The sequence below is a fragment of the Tinamus guttatus genome, unplaced genomic scaffold (assembly GCF_059628265.1).
Source record: "Tinamus guttatus ecotype Peru unplaced genomic scaffold, ASM5962826v1 Tinamus_guttatus_pri_ptg000363l, whole genome shotgun sequence".
NCBI lineage: Eukaryota > Metazoa > Chordata > Aves > Tinamiformes > Tinamidae > Tinamus > Tinamus guttatus.
Genome location: NW_028288897.1, coordinates 55,299 through 72,443, shown reverse-complemented (window position 1 = coordinate 72,443; position 17,145 = coordinate 55,299). Strand labels below are relative to the sequence as shown.

Genomic DNA, 17,145 nt, shown 5'->3' with positions numbered 1-17,145 from the left:
ATCAGATCCTTAGCAGAGGCTGCTCTCTCTGCTCCGGAGATTGCTGCAAAAGCTTGTTAAAATCGGTGAAAGCAACGTAGAGTTAAACGTGTTGATTACTCTGAGCAGATGGTGTCTATAAAGGACTAAAAGCTTAACAAATAAAACGAAACATTTTGTTAAGCCATGTGTGGTCTGGCCACCTGGTCATCGCAGGGTACTGCTGATGTGAGTAATTCAGATTAAAAATGACATATCCACCTTGGTAGGTTTGGGGCGAGGCTCTGTTTTAGGACCGAAATGTCCCAAATGGGACAGTGCCCAATTCCTTGCAGGAGTTTCAGCAGCACTGGGGTGCTCAGGTACCTTTGAGGCTCCGTTGCATCCTCTGTAGGAGTTGCAGGTGGTCGTGTCTGGCCGTGGGCATCGTTGGCTCCGCGATGCAGCCCTGGGCTCTCCCGCTCCGAGCGGGATGTGGCTGCGCTCCGAGCACACGGATTTCCCCAGGGATGGTGGTGGCGGCTCCTGCACCGCAGCACAATGTCCCCATTCATCGGCCCTGCGGCCGGGAGCGCTGGCCCTGTTGTGCCCACGGGTTGTTTCCTGTCCAGCTTTGGGAAAACAGGCAGCAAAGAGGCTTCGGCTTGACAGGCGGGCTTGGAGTACGGCTGGGAAAATATTATTTCATGGGACAGCCTGTGCCTCCCACACGGGGTGTCCCGGGCTGGGAGCGGAGAGGTCGATCCGCGTGGGGAGAGGGGGAATTTGGCCGTGCCTGGGAGCTCCCGGCCAAATGCCTCACTGTGCCCCTGGCTACAAAGCAGGGCTGGTGGGAGGGGGTTATTAGGTGCCTTTTAATTAACCTGCCCCGAAGGGGTTTGTTTGCTGTTAAATTGATGCTTGGGAGGTTCCTGCAGGGATTTTTATGGAATGGCGCCGGTTGGAAGACGTTGCAGCGCTGGGAGTGTGGGAGCAGCACCCGGTGCTTTCCCAGCCCTGCGGGTATTCGGGAGCACCGAGAGCCCTTGTGCTGCTTGGGTGGCAGCCGACAGCACGAGTGTCTCTTCAGCAGGACCTCGGATGCGTTCAGATGTCCCAAACGCCATGTGTGAACGCGCAGATTGACATTTAAGAGCAAACGCACAATTTATGCAGAAGAGCAGAGCTCGGTGCCAGCCGAACCGAGCTTGGCTGTTTGGGAAGAGCTTTCCTCCCCGGCTCGCTGGAGTGCGGGGGCGCCCGCTGGAAAACGCTGATCCGACTTCACAGGGACAGACCCTCTCTGCTTCTGCTGAGGAAGCAGCAGAGCTGATAAACATATGTGCTTCTCCCTGCACAATCCCTGTAGCTCTCGCTTCATCCTACAGAAAACCGTGTTTTTTGGTAAACAGATGTTATACTGCTACTTGATGATTAGGAAGAGGAAGTGGGATGGCTAGAAATTGAAGTCTGTCTGGAAAGCAAGACAAGGCAAGCTTGAAAATGCTTTACCCCCAGGAGATCTGTTTACAAATACATGCAGCCATGCATTATTCAGCGTTTCTCCCTCTGACTGCTGCTCTCGGGGCATTTCACAGGAGTTTTTGTGCTTTTGGATCAAATTTCTCAGTTTCTATTTGAAATCTCAGCAGAGACTGCTTGAGTTTCTTTGAAACCCTTAATTTGCAGAGTAGGTGACATCTCACAAAGTGGCCTTGGGCATGTGGCCCAGCCAAGGATTGCTGGATGGTGCCATCTCCTCCTTTCTTACTCGTTATCCAGCATTAAGAGTTTCACCACTGATGAACGGAAGCTGTGCCAGACTGACCAGGATGATGCGGCTTAATTCTGTGTCCAAGAAAAATTGTTACTGGGAAGTGTGTGAAATCCTTATGAAGAGTGAAATCGGTATGAAAACAAACACAGAAGCATGTTCAGCCTCTTACAAAGCAGCTCTGGAGCTACCCACAGCCTCGGGAGATCTTCAGTGGCCGGGTCTGTAACAGAGAAATCCGTGCGTGTGCTTAGGGGGGAAAAATACAGTGGGAAACCCGTGTGGCCGGCAGTGTTTTTACTGAACCGCCTTCCAAGTTGCCAGATGTTCTGCACACTGGGACACGTTTGCTCTGCTGCAGTGTCCGGATATTCTGCTGCTCTTGTTGCTTGGTCCCGGATGGGTAGAGAGCAAAGACTTGGGATCCTTGGATGTGGAGCAGAGCGCGGATGTTTTACTGCTTCCATAGAAAACTGCTAGCTGGGTTTGGTCCCGGTGACTCTGGTTGCTGAAGGCTGCATTTGAGGTGGATTAAAATTTATGGAGGAGACTTACCCGATTTGAACCAAGCCCTGGAGACCAGCAAGATCCTTCTTGGCTTTGCAGTGCTAAGGAGTCGCTCACAGCCAGGTGCTCCAGGCCGCCCCGTTCCCTCGCACTGCAGTGAATCCCGACGGCGGGTGGGTGGTCTCTTCCCGCAGGAACGCTTTTGTGTCCCGGTGCTGAGCAGCACGGAGGGGGTCCGTGCCAAGGTGCAGGTGTGTGCACGGCCCCGGTGCAGAAGGAGCCCAGTGCAGAGCTGCCGGGGCTGCCAGGCGTCCAGCGGCTCCGCTCTAGCTCTTGGCAGCCTTCGACAATTTCCTTGGCCTCACGCTGCTGCCGCCAGCTCGGGAGGTCGGGATGGATCCGTGCTCCGGTGCCGTCCCTGCTCGCACGGCCTCGGGCGGGCAGTGGGCCGGGGTCCGGCTCTGGGACCGGCCAGCTCCGGGCATCAGCAAATCTGATGCTGCTTCGTGCCGGGATGCTGGTGGCAATTGCTTCTTCCTCGCTTTGCCTGGCCCTTGCCTGCGACTTTGCAGGACGCTCCTGGGGCTGGATGCATCCTGTGTTGGAGTTTATTTACGGCCATGCGTGGTGGGAAGAGACCTCCCAAGTTATTAGTGAAAAGTCTGCCAGGTGTAGCTGGGAACCGGGCCGCTGGCTGCGGATCCTTTGCTTGGTGTTTGCGTTCCCATCGCCACCAGTTTGTATAAACAGCCTCTTCTCTCACTCCTGCCTTCTCTTTCACTCCAGTGTCTAGACCGAGGAGGTCCGGGTGGATCCGTAATCCTTTGGAAGGACGGTGGCATCCCCAGGCACATCTGGCTCCATTGGAGCTCTGAGCAGAGCTCGCTTTCTTCCCTCTGTGCTGCTCTGTGCGGGTGCAGATGAGACACGGAGCTCGGCAGCTCTGCTCGGTGCTGGAGACTCGTGTGCCCATTTCTGCCAGCCCTGCTCTTCCAAGGAGCCCTCCTGGATGCTTTTTGTTTCTGCCTTCCAGATATTTATACACCCTCATTTTGAGTCATCTTCCTTTGCATAAGCTCTGCCTGCCTGGAAGGCTTGTTCATCATCTCGGACAGCCTCGACTTGCTATCTAAAAATTCCTTCTCGACATGAGTAATTGACTCTTGGCAAAGCAAATCCCCGGTGTCCAAGGAGCCACACGGTCCTTCCCACACAGACTGCACAGGACTCGATCCCGAAGTTCCCATTTGCATCCCTGTGCGTTGGGAAGGAGGCGGCTGGGAGGAACTGTCCCGTTAACCCCTGGAAATGGGTGTTCCCCAGTGAGCTGAGCCGATCTCTGCTCCCCAGCTTTGATCTACAGAGTGCTTGGATTCAGTTCCTGTTCCCATTGAAATGAAAGAAAGAGAGCAAAGAAAAGAAAAACTGAAAAAGAAAAAGCCATTATCCTGGTTTATCTTATCAAGATAATGCCAAACAAGGCTCAATTTGAACAAAAGATTTAGTCTTTGCAGCCCCAGCGGCCTGTTCCTCCCTTTAGCACCAAGGTTTAAAAATAAACTCTGCGCAGGGAAGCGGTTTCAATGAGGACATTGTTACTGGTGTGAAGTGATAATGGGGCCTTTTATAGCTACATCTGTTAGTAAATTGTTTGGTTCCAGTTTCAGGGCTGTGCGATGATGCCGACTGCCCCGCGCCTTCCCTGCTCACCCAGCGCATTTCCGTCCAGGCGTAGCAGGAGAGGGAAGAGGAGAAGCCATTTGGTTTCTTTTAATTTTGCTTTTAAAGGTCCCAGTGCCACTGGTGTTTGAATGTGACCCCAGGGGAACGATCTGCAAGTCCCGTGCAGCACCGGAGCCTCTGCTCTTGGTGACACGTCTGGGCCGCGAGCTTGGGCGCCCGTCTCCGCTCGCTCAGCGCGTCCACCCGGCCGCCCTTCCCTTGGTTCTCCGCCGCCAGGACCCCGGCTCCAGCCCGGAGTTATTCCCGATGGCTGCGGGAGCGTGAACACAGTGTATGGAGCCTATGTATGGCCGGGCTGCGCTTCCCTGCGGGCTGTTTGCATCCCGAAACAGGGAAGGAGAATTAGGTGCTACTAGCCAAACTTGGCCTTCCTCGCTTCCCTGCCTCGGGTTGCTTTCCTATAGAGGAGCTTGCTTTCCTATAGAGCTGCTGGAAACAAGTCGGGACCTGGCTTCGAAATATGCAGTTTATGGGATGGACGGATGGATGGACAGATGGACGGACACACAGACAGGCGGTGAGATGGTCCCTGCAGTCGCCCGGGTGCAGAACCACATGTGTGAGCCCTGAGGATGCTCAGAAGCTCCTGGCACCGCCCAGAGAAGGCAGGAACAGAAATTAAAAAAAAAAGAATTGTAATTCCCCCCAATTTTTTTCCCGCACTTGGATTTTCGGGATGTGTGAATCGTTCTCATATGTGAAACGTGCTTGCGATTTAGAGCTTCTCGCGAAGGGGAGAGGGCTCGTGTTCTTGTTCGAGGCTATAAGTGGTCTTTGGCGGCTATTATTGGGGATTTTTATAGGTGGCCGTAATCTGACTGCTTTTAGACCACCCAGCTTCTGTGTGTGCTTAGTTTAAAAATATATAGATTTTAATAACCTTTATAAGGTTCCCTATCTCCCTCCAGCTCTAGCCCTACCCAAGATCAATGCAGCCACGTCGTTAAATTGTGTTTCATTAATGGGTGTGACCGTAGTAATATGTAGCTTTGATTAAAAATGTAAGTTTGGGTGGGCGCTTGTGCAGCCCAACACTGTTTGAGGTGGCACGGTGTCATTCCCAAAATCTGTCCCCAAACTGTGTGTCCCGGCGGGATCGTACGCAGAGATAATGGGAATCCTTTTGCCCGTGTTTAGCGGGAACGGTGCGGATGTGCGGTGTAGAGGGTGAGGAGCCCGGGATCCCCAGCATGTGCTTGCAGACCCTTTGAAATTCCCGGGAATCCCGAGGTCAGGCACTCGGCCTTGGCTTGCGGGATGCTCCCGTGGCCGCCGCGGTACCTGCATCTTCCTCGCAGCAGCTTTTGGGGCTGTGCAGAGGAGCTTGGCATCCCCTAACCCTTCCCTGGGCAGGGTGCGAGGTCTCCTGCCGCTGCCCCCGTTGTCCCTGTGCAATTCCCACCTCCTCCTTGGCTGCTTTGGCCTCTCCTCTGCCAAGGAAGCTGCAGCGCTGCCGACGCAGAGCCCGGCGGGTTGTTCCGTGGGAGCCAAAGCGCCGCAGCTCCCGTTCCCGTCCTGTTTGCAGCGAGTTTTGTGACTCTGAACTTGGCTCTCGTGCCTTTGGGATAAATTAAGGGTAAAATTTCCTAAAATTGTAAATCTTTACTGCGCACAGATCCAGAGCGGGGTATATTTAACCCTGGCGAAGGGCCAGGCAAGCAGATGTGACCTAGAGCACGTGGCGAGCTACTTAGAGCCCAAATACCTGAATTTTAAGAGGGAGGGAAGGGGCAAGAAGACATAAGAAAGTGGCTCGTGAGGAGCAGCCCTGGGAGGGTCCCAGGCTCCATCTGTCCATCTGCAGAGTGGAGAAGCCGGGCACTGTCTGCCGGATACTGCGGCTGCGTTATCCAAGTTATTCCTTCCCTGGGGACCAACCCTGTGGGGTCCATGCGGATGTTGAGGTTGCAGTGCTGGGGTCCTGCCTGGCTCTGCAGCCTCCATCACCTCCCAATGCTGCATCTCTGGGGCGCTGGTGCTCCAGGTTGCTCTCAATGGGAAGCTTTCATCCACTGGGATTTTTAGTAATTCTGATGGTTGGAGATGGGAGATACTGCATTATCAGAAAAAATGAATAGCGGGAGTAAAATCCTCCCACATTTTTGCAAACTTAGGCAAACTTTGCCAAAGTCCAGCAAACTTTAACACGAGGGCATGTACAAGCGCAGTTGTAAGGGTGGCTCACGGCGCTTGCTCCAGCTGCAAGGCAGCGCTGGGATCCACGGGGATCCATGGGGATCCACGAGGATCCGTAGGGATCCGCGTGCTCCGCGGCTCCGGCCTCGTGGCCCTGGCCAGGCCCCGCGGCAGGTAGGGCCGGTCCGGGAAGCGCGCGGGGCCGCGGCGCTCGCGGGGCCGCTTCCCACCTGCGCGCGGATCAAACGGCGCGCGCGCCCGCGCAGCCCTGATGTAATCTCGGCAACCCAAAACAATCGGCCCTTTCATGGCGGGCCGATAACAATCAAAACAGTATGTAAGGGCCTGCCATGCAAGAATACACACGCACATTATACACGGCGGGGAGCTGAAAGCCGCACTGAAAAGGGGCTTGTTAAGAATATGTAGCCTGCTTTCATAATCAGCCTGTAAAAGAATAGGCCCTTGAAAACAAGGGTTTAGGCTTATAGAAGGCTTTCTGTGCCTTGACCTTGCAAATATGCGGGGATGGCAGCTTCGCAGCGCGGCGCGCTCGGCGGGCCCAGCGTGGTGCCGCGGCACTTGGCAGGCGCGGGCGGCCCCGCGCGCTCCCCGCGGCCGCCGCTCGCTTTGCTGTCCCGCACAGAGCTGCCGGCGCAGCCAGGCCCTCGTGCTTTTACCTTTTCTGCCTTAAAAATGCAGCCGGGCGCTGCGCTGTGGAAGGGGCTGGCGCGGGGAGCTGGCTGCGCGCGGCCGAGCGCCAGCGGAGCTGGGATGTGTTGCCAGCTGGTGAGCAGGTTGCTGGATGGAAGTCCCCGTTATCCTCCCCGCTTTGCAAATGGGGAAACCAAGGCAGAGAGCTTGGAAAGGCAGAATTCCTAAAGCACGTGGACCCCTTAGCCCTGGGTGCTTGCAAGGATGCCTGTGTCCCGTAGACCCCAGCGCTGTTTCCCCGGGGAGCCGGAGCTGCTCGTCCTCGCTTACGTTAACCCGCGCTCCTGCCGACGGCTCCGCGTGCCCCGTTTCCCACCCGCGCCGGCTCCCGGGGCCGGGCGGCTCCGGCGTCGCGTTTGCAGCACGTTTCTTTGCAGGAGGGGAGAAGCCTTCCAAGAATCCCCACCTATTTCCGCAATAAGGAGCCCTTTGTTTCCCGCGCGCACAATGCAGCTTTATGCGGCTCTCGGCAAGCGCAGCCGGGCCGGAGGTGCGAGGAGTGCGCGGGAGGAGCGGGAGCAGAGCGCAGCCGGGGGGTTTATTCCCTGGCCGGGAAGCGGGGTTAGGGCTTTGCTGTCACATGTCCCCGGGGATGCTCATGGTGAACTGGGGTGTCTCTGGCCTCGATGCTGCCAAGGGCTTCTTCTCACCTCCAAATTGGTGCCGGTGGGCAATGCTCTGCAGGCCCCGCTGTCCCGGGAGCGCCCCGGGTTAGAGCGGGGTGCGAGGAAGCATCCAAGGAACTGGGATGTCCGCAGCAGCCAGGCCACATGCTTCGGTACGCAGGAGAGGTGGAGGGACACATGGGGAGGCCGGGAGGTGACGTGGGCACCTCCTCCGGCTGCGCGGAAGCCCAGAGGGTCCTGTCTGGCCCCGGGGATGCGGGAGAGCTGCGCTTGGCGCGATGCTCCTCGAAGCCCCGTATCCTGCACGGCGTCAGCGCCCGGTCCTGGTCCCGGTCCCGGTCCCGCGTGGCCGCTCTCAGCACAGACCCCTCCATTCACGCCACCCGCTCCCACCCCCTTAATTTGTTGTGGTCGAGGTGAGTAATAGCTGCTTTGTGCGGAGGCGAGGGAAGGAGGAAAGAGCCCCGCGCGCAGACAGCGGCTCCAGTGTTTTCCGAAGGGGATGTTCCCCCCCTCCGCTCTCCCTCTCTTTGCCTTGAATAATGTTTTTGATTGTAGCAGCCTGTCCCGGTCCGGGAAACCCGCGGCCGCTCCCCCTTCCCTCCCCTCCTCTGCAAACCGCGGCAGGAGTTTAAACAAGCCGGAGAGCTTTTTCTCACCAGTTTTATTTTACTAATAGGAAACAAGTGTTTTGAGCGGCAAAGGCACCAAATCCCTGACTTTGCAGGGTAGCTTGGGAAGCCTTCCGATGGGAAGAGCCGAGGTTACCAGGATGCGCGAGGGACCAACATCCTCATTGTGCTCAAAATACTTCCCCGGGCCCCAGACAAGTCTCTTCTCTCCATCTGTTGCTCCCAGGGCTGCAGCTTGTGCTGATTAAATGAGCTCGAACTCTTTGAAGGTGGAACCTGCTCTGCACATGTTAAATGTTAGGACAAATAGTCCCCAGGCGAGATGCTCTTCCTTTGGAAAGACTTATCTTTAATAACGTCTTTCTTTTTCCACCTCCCCAGCAACTTATCCTTACCTGTCCTTTCCACCTAATGCATTTATATTTTATATGTTTATATAAAATTTAACGGTTATTATTTATTTGGGTAGGAACTTGGCCATCGGGATTGGGATCCAGAACTTCCCCGAAGGACTCGCCGTGAGCCTCCCGCTGCGCGGCGCCGGCTTTTCCACCTGGAGAGCCTTCTGGTAAGCAGAGCTCCTCACCGGCCCGTGCCCCGGGCTTGCTGCTGCTGGGTGGGCAATTCCCGTGCTCTGGAGAGCTCTGCTCATTGCAATGGATGCAGAAGGGAAGAAAACCCCGGGGAAAAGCAGGATTTCGTCCTGTCATCCCTCCGCGGCTGCGCGGACAGGACGAAATCCTGCTTTTCCTCAGCCCGTTTGAGCTCTTGGAGGACTTTGCAGCCCCCGTGTGGGGTTCCCAGCGGTCTGAGCCCGGTGTCCTTTGCAGGTTCGGGCAGCTGAGCGGGATGGTGGAGCCCTTAGCGGGCATCTTTGGTGCCTTCGCCGTGGTGGTGGCAGAGCCTCTTCTCCCCTACGCCTTGGGCTTTGCTGCCGGAGCCATGGTCTACGTGGTCATGGATGATATCATCCCCGAGGCACAAACCAGGTGGGAAACCCCGGGCACCAGCCCTGAATACCCTTAAATACACGGGGAAATGCAGAGAAGGACATCCCAGCTCCTCGGAGCTCACGGCCTGCCCTTTTCTCCTTGCAGTGGCAATGGGAAGCTGGCTTCCTGGACCTCGATACTGGGATTTGTGGTGATGATGTCCCTGGACGTTGGGCTCGGGTAATGGCAGGTCACCACTCCCCGGGAGAAGACTTCAGAGCAATTTCTGTGGCGGCACTTGGAACTGGACACATTTAAGACTTTTTTTTGTATATATTTTTTGATCTGATTTGGTGTTGATTACCTATAATTTTATATATCTTCCCCCCATAACATAATTGTTGAAGGTTTTCAAAGCACAAATATGGGTGTCTTCTGGCAGGTCCTGGTTTCCTTTTGCCACCAGATTTTCTTTTTTTCTCGGCAGGGTTGTCGGCAAGACGCATTGACTGGGCTGCAGGGTGCAATTTGCTTTCCCTTCAGCTCCTGGGTTGTTTCTCTAAGCCAGGTCGCTCTTGGCTTTGATCATCTTTGTTCTGTAGAAGATTAGAAATCCACTGTCGAGTGTTTACACGGCTCTGTGGTTAAGTACCCAGGCGTATGAATGGAGTCAACTCCTTGAAGAGTCTCAATTTCCACTCTTGGTTTTGAAGGCAGGTGGAAGGATTACCCCAAAGGTAACGCAGGCAGTGCTTTGTGGAGTAGCAGGTCTAATATATCCTGCTGATCCTTGGGAATTTTTTAGGGTGCTGGTTGTTTTCATGGATGCAAATTGTCCAAGTGAATAAAAAAAATGGATTTTCCTAGTATGCCTGCAAGAGGGAAATGTCTTTTTTTTAAAAAAAAACGTTGCCCAAGGGGAGCTTTGCTGCAGTGCAGTGTCCAATCCTTAGGGGGTTTCTCCTTAAGGAAAGCAGGATGGAGGAACACGCCTGTTTTGCAGCAGCAGCCCGGGAGCGCAGTGCGCTCGTGCGCGTTGCTCGCGGTGCGCTCCGTGCTTGGCGCGTGCCAGGGCTCGTCCCAGTGCCCGTGATTCTAGTGTTACTGAGCAGCGGCTGTTTTATGGCTGCTGTTTTGGTTACTAACCCTCTGCTTTACTGCAGAGCTCCGCCAAGTGCAGGCGCGAGGTTGACCTGTTAGCCCTTGGCCTCTGCGATGGCCTCTGGAGAGCTCGGAGCTCAATCAGACGTGACCGAGGGTCCAAGTGGGACCTTGGCAGCTCTTAACAGCATCAGGGTGAATACTTTATCGGGAGGAATGAACTACCCGACCTAAGGAGCCAGAAACACGCACTGTGTCTATCTGGCCCTTCACCCATCTGCTCGAGCATCCTTGGCCTCCCAGGTGTGCCAGGCTCAGTCCTGCTTGGCTCCCGGGGGACCTGGGGGACCTGGGGCTGCTTCATGTTATAAACATCTTTACGTTATAAACATCTTCAGATCTCCCCTAGGACAGAGGTTGCAGGAAGGCAGCCCAAGGGAGCAGGATGGCTGAACTCGGTTTACGCCATGGCGTTTTGTTTGGTTAGTTTTTTGGTTGGATTTCATTTGTATTTCATGTGTACGTCAATCTGGATGATACAAAAGTGCTGTTTGCCAATGGATTGGACCTTTTTACTGTGATTGGCTTCAATAAACGGGAAATTCGGAGTTTGGATTGCTTGGGTTGGATGCGGTGTCTCTGTGCCTTTCCTTCTCCCCTCTCCCTTTCCCTGCCTTTCATTTCTCCAGCTTAATTGCTCTTGGCTTGACGAAGGTCCTGCCTCTCAACTGGAAGGGTAGCCTGTTTTATCTGAAAAAAAGAAAATGAAAGGAAGAAGACAAAGAAATCCAGCTCTACCCGACTCCTCCAGGCACAGGGTGTGTGTGTTGTAGCCCTCACTGGAATTCCTGCAGCAAAGCAGCCAGGTCCAGCTCCTGACCTGAGTAAGTGCATTATGACTCAGAAGAAACCACCTTGGCAACTCCCTTGGGAAAAGAGCAGCCTGCGGTTCTCCCTGCTCCACCTGGAGGGTTCGTGTGCGTCTGCTGCGTACCTGCATGCAACGGTGCGTGCATGCACCCGCATGCACCCACATGCAACGGTGCGTGCATGCACCTGCATGCACCCGCATGCAACGGTGCGTGCATGCACCTGCATGCACACGCTGGTGTTGTTTCTGCTGCAGCTGCGGCAGCCCCAGCTGAGGATGCTGTGCTTGTGGTCGAACTGGGTGATCTTGAAGGTCTTTTCCAATCATAATGATTCTGCGATTCTATGATCCCATGATCCCGTGGCCTCCACTTGACTGCAGGGAGAGTGCAGGGATGGAGGTGGCCGTGACGTGCCACTCTGAGCGCTGCAGTCCCAGAAGGCAGGAATGGAACCAGGAGGGCAACGTGTCCTCTTGCTCTGGGAAGTCTTGGGGATCTGATCCCTGCCTTCCCTGGGAAGTGCAGGGCCGTGACAGAGCTGCTCCGATCTCCAGCTCCACTGCAGAAGGACCTGCCATGACCACTGCACCATGAGGACGTGCGCCCAACCCCTTGCAGCACGTGGCTCCATGCAAGGCTGGGGACATCCAGCAGGAAAAGCACCGGGCATTGGGACTCCAAAAACAGCAGGTGAGGCCGGTGTCGCTGCCTTCCCGGAGGCTGCAGCATGGGAACCCGCTCGGAGAACAAAAGCTCTTTGTCCCCGCAGGTGAGCCCTGCCCGGCGCCGGGGACGCCCTTCGCAGCCCAAAACCTTCGCGTGACACTCGGAGGCCCTGGGGGTGTCCGCGGGTCAGGCCGGCTCGCGGCCGCGCGTACGTAATGTTTGCTTGTTTGATTTCTGGCGTGTGGTGCGAGTTGGTACAAAAAAACACGTTATGCATCTGAAGGCAACCTTGTAATCAGATTGCTGGGAGATAATATCGCATAATGCATTTAATCTCACTTAGATGTAGCCAGCTGAGAGAATTAAGTACCTCGGACCTGTAGGAAGCGAGCGGGAAGGGCAGGAGGGTGATACAGAAAACATATGTGAAAATCCCTCTTTTCTGCTTGCACCCCGGGATGAATGGGGTCGGATATCCACTGCTCGCTGTGACTGAGCAGTGCCGGTGGCACCGGGATGCGGCCGGAGAGGTTCCTGCCCCTGTGCTGCCTTCCCTGGGCTTCCCAGCAGGGAGAGGGTGACTGGTGGGAAGAGTCAGTGTTAAACTGTGGTATCCACACGGGTGAGTTCTCCCCCACTTGTACTTTTTTGGTTCAGCATCAAACCTGCAAAAACTTCAAGTTGTCGGGTTTTATCTTCAAACAGAAACAACTTTTGCATTTGCTGGAGAAAAACTTAAAATGCATCCAAAACCTCAAAACCGTAAAAGTAAAGAAAAAGGGCTTTTCTAAATAGAGTGCGTGCACTCTTCCATTGGGTTCAAGAATAATCCTAAACCTCAGGTAGGTTTGTGGGCTGCATGAACGTCCCCGCGCTGGGGACGGGGCCAGGCCAGGTGTGTTGCAAGGTGCAGGTGTGAAGGACCCTGGGCCAATGGGAGCGATTTGGGGACCTGGCAGCATCGTGTCCTGCAGCAGGGAGAAGCGCTGGCCCTTTGCTTTTGCTTGGATTCCATCTGGTTGATCCTTCCTGCTATCCAAGGGCTGGAGGAGGCCTTGGAGAGGATCGACTTTGTCTCCTGAGCTGGTGACAACACCTGTCTTGTGCAAGCGGTGACAGTGACATCCAAAGCCACCCAAACCCAAAGACATTGAGTTTTCTTCCAGGACATACATGGTATTCTCTCCTCTCAAGTGCAATGGTGCAAAGGGAAAGCATCAACCCTCTGCTCCCGGGTAATCCACCTCTGCTCCAGAAAATCCATCTGTTGTGGTCCAATGTCCGTGCTGTTCCCGATGTCCGTGCTGCTCCCGATGTCCGTGCTGTTCCCCATGTCCGTGCTGTTCCCCATGTCCGTGCTGTTCCCCATGTCCATGCTGTGCCTGCAGGGCGCAGCGAGGTCGGAGCAGCAGCGTTCCTGGCGCTCTGCACCCCGCGGCCCTTGCACCCGATGTTCCCATCAGGAAAAGCTCCGGCTCCAGGACGTGCCCTGCGCCCACCTCCTGCTCCTGCAGGCCGTGGCCGTGGCCGGGCCGCTCCAGGGCTCCCGGCAGGGCGCGGGGAGGCCGGCGCGCGCGGAGCTCGCGGGGCGCCGGCGGAGGCGGCGGCTTCCCCGGGCGCGGGCGGGAGCGCAGAGCCCGGGCGAGCTCTTTGCACGCAAGCGAACAATAATCCCATTATTAGGGCCCGGGCCGTGAAACCAAACACGGCGCAGAAATTACTCGGGCTTGCAAGCTGCGTGCCCAGGGCAGAGCGCGGCACCTGAGTCATTGCTTGTAAAGGAGCGGGTTTCGCCGCCCGCGCTCCCCTGGGGAAGGGAACAATTCCGACCTTCAAACAAAACGGCTCCTGTCCTTTGTGCGCGTTTTGTTGTACTTGGCAGCCCGGCTGCAATTAACGTCGAGGCTCCCGCGCGCACACGCGGGCCCCGGCTCCTCTCCCGGAGCCATCGCTCAGCCCGTCCTCCCGCTCCATCCCGCGCCCTGCTCCGGAGCAAGCTGCTTTCCAGGCACCAGGAATTCAGACTCCAGTCCCCTTTTCCTTCCTTTCCCCTTTTCCAAGGGGGTCAGTGCGTTTCCATCTGGGATCTGGCTGCATTTTGCCTGGCCCCAGCAGTTGGGCTGCATTTTGGAGCATCCGAGGGCGCTCTGGGGCAGTGGGTACCTGGCCTCGTGTGCTCACCAACCCTCAAAAAGATGGGGCTTAAAAATTCACCATTCCAGCTGTCAAAAGGAGAGGAGGCGACACTGGATGGATGTCCCAGCCAAGGGACGTTTTCCCCTCGGTTTTGCGATGTGCAACATGTGAAAGGTTTGAAATGAAATGAAATAGTCCCAGGGCTGCCCTTCTGGGCCTGGAGGGTTGTTCCAAGTGGGAAAGGGAACATCATGGAGCTGGAATCTGGCTCCATCCATGTGTCCCGGTTCCCCAGCTTGTGTTTGAAGGCTTTGCTGTGGGCAGCGTTGGTGGAGGAGAAGAGGGGAAGCTCTTTAGGCTCTCATGATGCCCTTGGCTGGGGTTTCTGGGAGATGTCCGTGCGCTATAATCCTATCAGGAGGCTCCTGAGAATGGAAAACGGCACCTGAAGATTTATTTTCATATAATCTCACCTAACGCTGATGATAACCCACAAGCTGCAGTGCCTGGCGGGGCTCTGCACACGGGGGCTCTGGGTCGGACTTGTGTTGAGCCAGGGGATCCCACCCGAAAAACCCTGTGAAAACCCCGGGGAAGAGAAGGGCCGGGATCTGGTTCCCTTTTTGCAATGAGTCATTTCCCTGCCGTAAAAATCGCGCCAAGAGCCGCTGCCGGAGCTGCCCCAATGTGTCCTCGGAGCCGCGTTTGCCCAGCCCCACGTTGTCCCCGCAGCCGGATGCACCGCGGTGCAAACCAGAGCCCAGGGAGATGCATCCGAACACAGAGGGGCCCCCGGCCTCCCAGGTCATTAAACACCTTGTTTAGAAGAAGGAGGCCCAGGGGGTGAAGCCCCGGGGCCGCGGTGATGGGCTGCGGAGGCAGCGGGGAGGGTTTCTCCCCATCCTGCTCTGGGATGGGGGGTTTGGAGACGCTGCCTGCAGCCCCTCCATTGCCCTCCACGTAGGAGGAGGGTCTCTGCTGTCGCTGTGTCACCGTCCCCATTGCCACGCGTGCTGCGCAGCTCCTTGCGGTGGAACGGCTCCATCGTGGGCAGCTCCACGGATCCAGCCCATCCCCATGTGTCCCAAACTGCTGCTGGGCCTCTTGGGGCGCTGGTGGAGGATTTCTGCTGGTGCCAGGAAGGCCACCGGGAGAGCCGACCTTCGCTCCCGCGGGATCGCGAGGTGTCCGAGCGAGCCCGGGATGCAGCTGGGACAGAGGGAGGGAAACGAGCCGGGAACAGCCTGGAAATCCTCAGCGAGGGCTCCGAGGAAGCTCCTCCACGGGTGGGGGTGGCTCCTCTCCCTCCCTTTCTTTCCCTCCCCCTTCCTCGGAGCGCTCGGGAACAAGTGCCGGTTTATTGCCGATAATTCACCGGCCGCACAAAGGCCGCCTTGTGCCGCTGCTTCCAGATGTGCAGCTTTTCACAAAAAAGGAACCAAAAGGTACCTGTTCCGCGGGAGCACCGGCTGAGCCGGGGGAAGGAGCCTCCTCCTCCCGGCTGATCCTGGCGCTGCCGAGGGCAGATCCCGGCCAGGCATCCGGGTGTTCTGCCCGGGCTGCACTTTTTGGGCCAGGCTGCTCCGTGTAGGAGCAGAAGCAGCTTGGCCAGGGCCGACCGTGGGGGGATGAACCAAGAGCTCCGCAGGCTTCCTGGGAGAAGATGCCCATTGGAAAGGCTGGGGGAATCATCCCAGGGGTTTCCTTGGCCCTGAGGACTGCAGGAGCCACCCAAACACTTTGGTCTCAAACTCTGTGGGTCCTTTGGTCTGCACAGTCCCGCGGGCCTCGAGGACAGCGGGTGCCTGGCTCCGGGCCGCCCCCGCCCCATCCTTTCCATGCAATCTCTTAATTGTTTTCCCAAATCACATGACAAAATATGGGGAGATAATTGCGCTCATTTGCCCCGCTTATCTCGGGAGCGAGCGCTGGGCAAATAGGAAGGAGGGAGCTGGCACTGGCCGCGCACCCGGCTCTCGGGGGCACGAAGGGCTCATTTAGTGCCACTATTTGCAGCTATATTCAGCATTTTATTGTCACTGTATTTATGACTCCCCGTGCAGATCCTGCAGGTCGGCACCAGCGGCTACGGCCGCTCCAGGCGCATCCCACCTTGGGCGCAGGAGCGTGGAGGCCGCCGGCAGCATTCCCGCTGCGGATCCGGCGCTCGGGATGCGGCGGGGGGCACAGCCAAGCCCCCTCCAGCGGGACCGGCTCCTCCGGCAGCTGAGAAGCTGCGGGAATAGCTGCCCCCCTGGAAAGCGCCCGTCCTTCCGTGCGTCCGTCCCGGCATTCTCATGCAAAGCGGGCAGGGGAGCGGAGCCCCTTGGCCGGCAGCGATCCCCCCGCACCGGGGCACACGGAGCAGCGCGGAGCACAAGTGCCTCTCTGTCCTGCCCCTTTCTTCTCTCTCCCTTTAATAATCTTGCTCTTTTGTCCCCAGTCGTTTGCTCTCCGTGTCATTGTCCCCTCGGTGGGGGGAGCCGGCCGCCCGGCGGGCAGGACCCTCCGCGTTTCACCGCGCCGCTGCTCCTGCTGCCACCTGTTTTCTCCGCTTTATTTTTCTAGGGCGCCCGCTTTATTTTATTTTCTTATTTTTGCTTCTGCGTTAGGGTCTATTAAGTTCACTCCTCCTTCCCGGCCCCGGGAGCCGGTTAATGAGTAACCATAGTGTGCTCAGCGGCAGCTGCCGCACACAAACCCACGGAGACTTTTTGGAGCTGCATAAGGGAACGTTTGTTCTGCAGCTTCTCAATAGATCCTTGTGCAGGAGGCAAAAAGTGTGGGGAGAGAAAGAAAGAGACACTAAATCACTGGGCTCCTTGGAAAGCGCCCTGCGTGTGTGTTTTTATCCCTCGTTATAATAGACGTGGGATGAGTCACCTTTTCAAGCCCGAGTAATGAATTTATCTTCAGAACAGGGTGCGCACGCACTTTTTAAAGCATTTTGGTTTGAAGGTCTTTTTAAGTAACTTGGGCACAAACAGCGCAGCCCGGGGAGGCCAGGGTGGCCTGAGGGAGCGTCGGCTCCGTCCCGCTCGCGAGGGAGACGGGGTTTGGGTGTTCTGCTCCCCAGTTCCAGCTCTTCCCTGTGCTGCGGCATCGCGGGGAGACGTTTGGGGGGTTTTAGCTCCTTGCCCGCCGGGTCCGAGGCCGCCGCGGCGGCTCGTGCCGGGTAGGGATGCAGGGACGTGGTGCCGCCAGGACGCCGGCTCCAGCCCCAGCTTTGCTGCGTGACCTCGGGGACGGCGCTTAAACCTCTCTGGCTTCGTCACTGTGCAAACAGGTGACTAACAAACGTCCCCGGCGTCCCCGAGCCTCTGCAGCATCCCCGGAGCGGCGCCCGGG

At 56.8% G+C, this 17,145-nt stretch overlaps 1 protein-coding gene across 1 annotated transcript in view; it reads left to right on the top strand.

Moving 5' to 3' along the window:
* The window catches only part of LOC148593613 (zinc transporter ZIP11-like), a 55,763-nt gene extending 46,053 nt beyond the window's left edge, over nt 1-9,710 (top strand). The window contains exons 8-10 of the mRNA XM_088530156.1: nt 8,560-8,658; nt 8,921-9,079; nt 9,188-9,710. Coding sequence (XP_088386282.1) covers nt 8,560-8,658; nt 8,921-9,079; nt 9,188-9,266 — 337 coding nt within the window. The 3' untranslated portion in view covers nt 9,267-9,710. The remainder of the gene's footprint in view (nt 1-8,559; nt 8,659-8,920; nt 9,080-9,187) is intronic.
* The last annotated feature ends 7,435 nt before the right edge of the window (nt 9,711-17,145 follow it).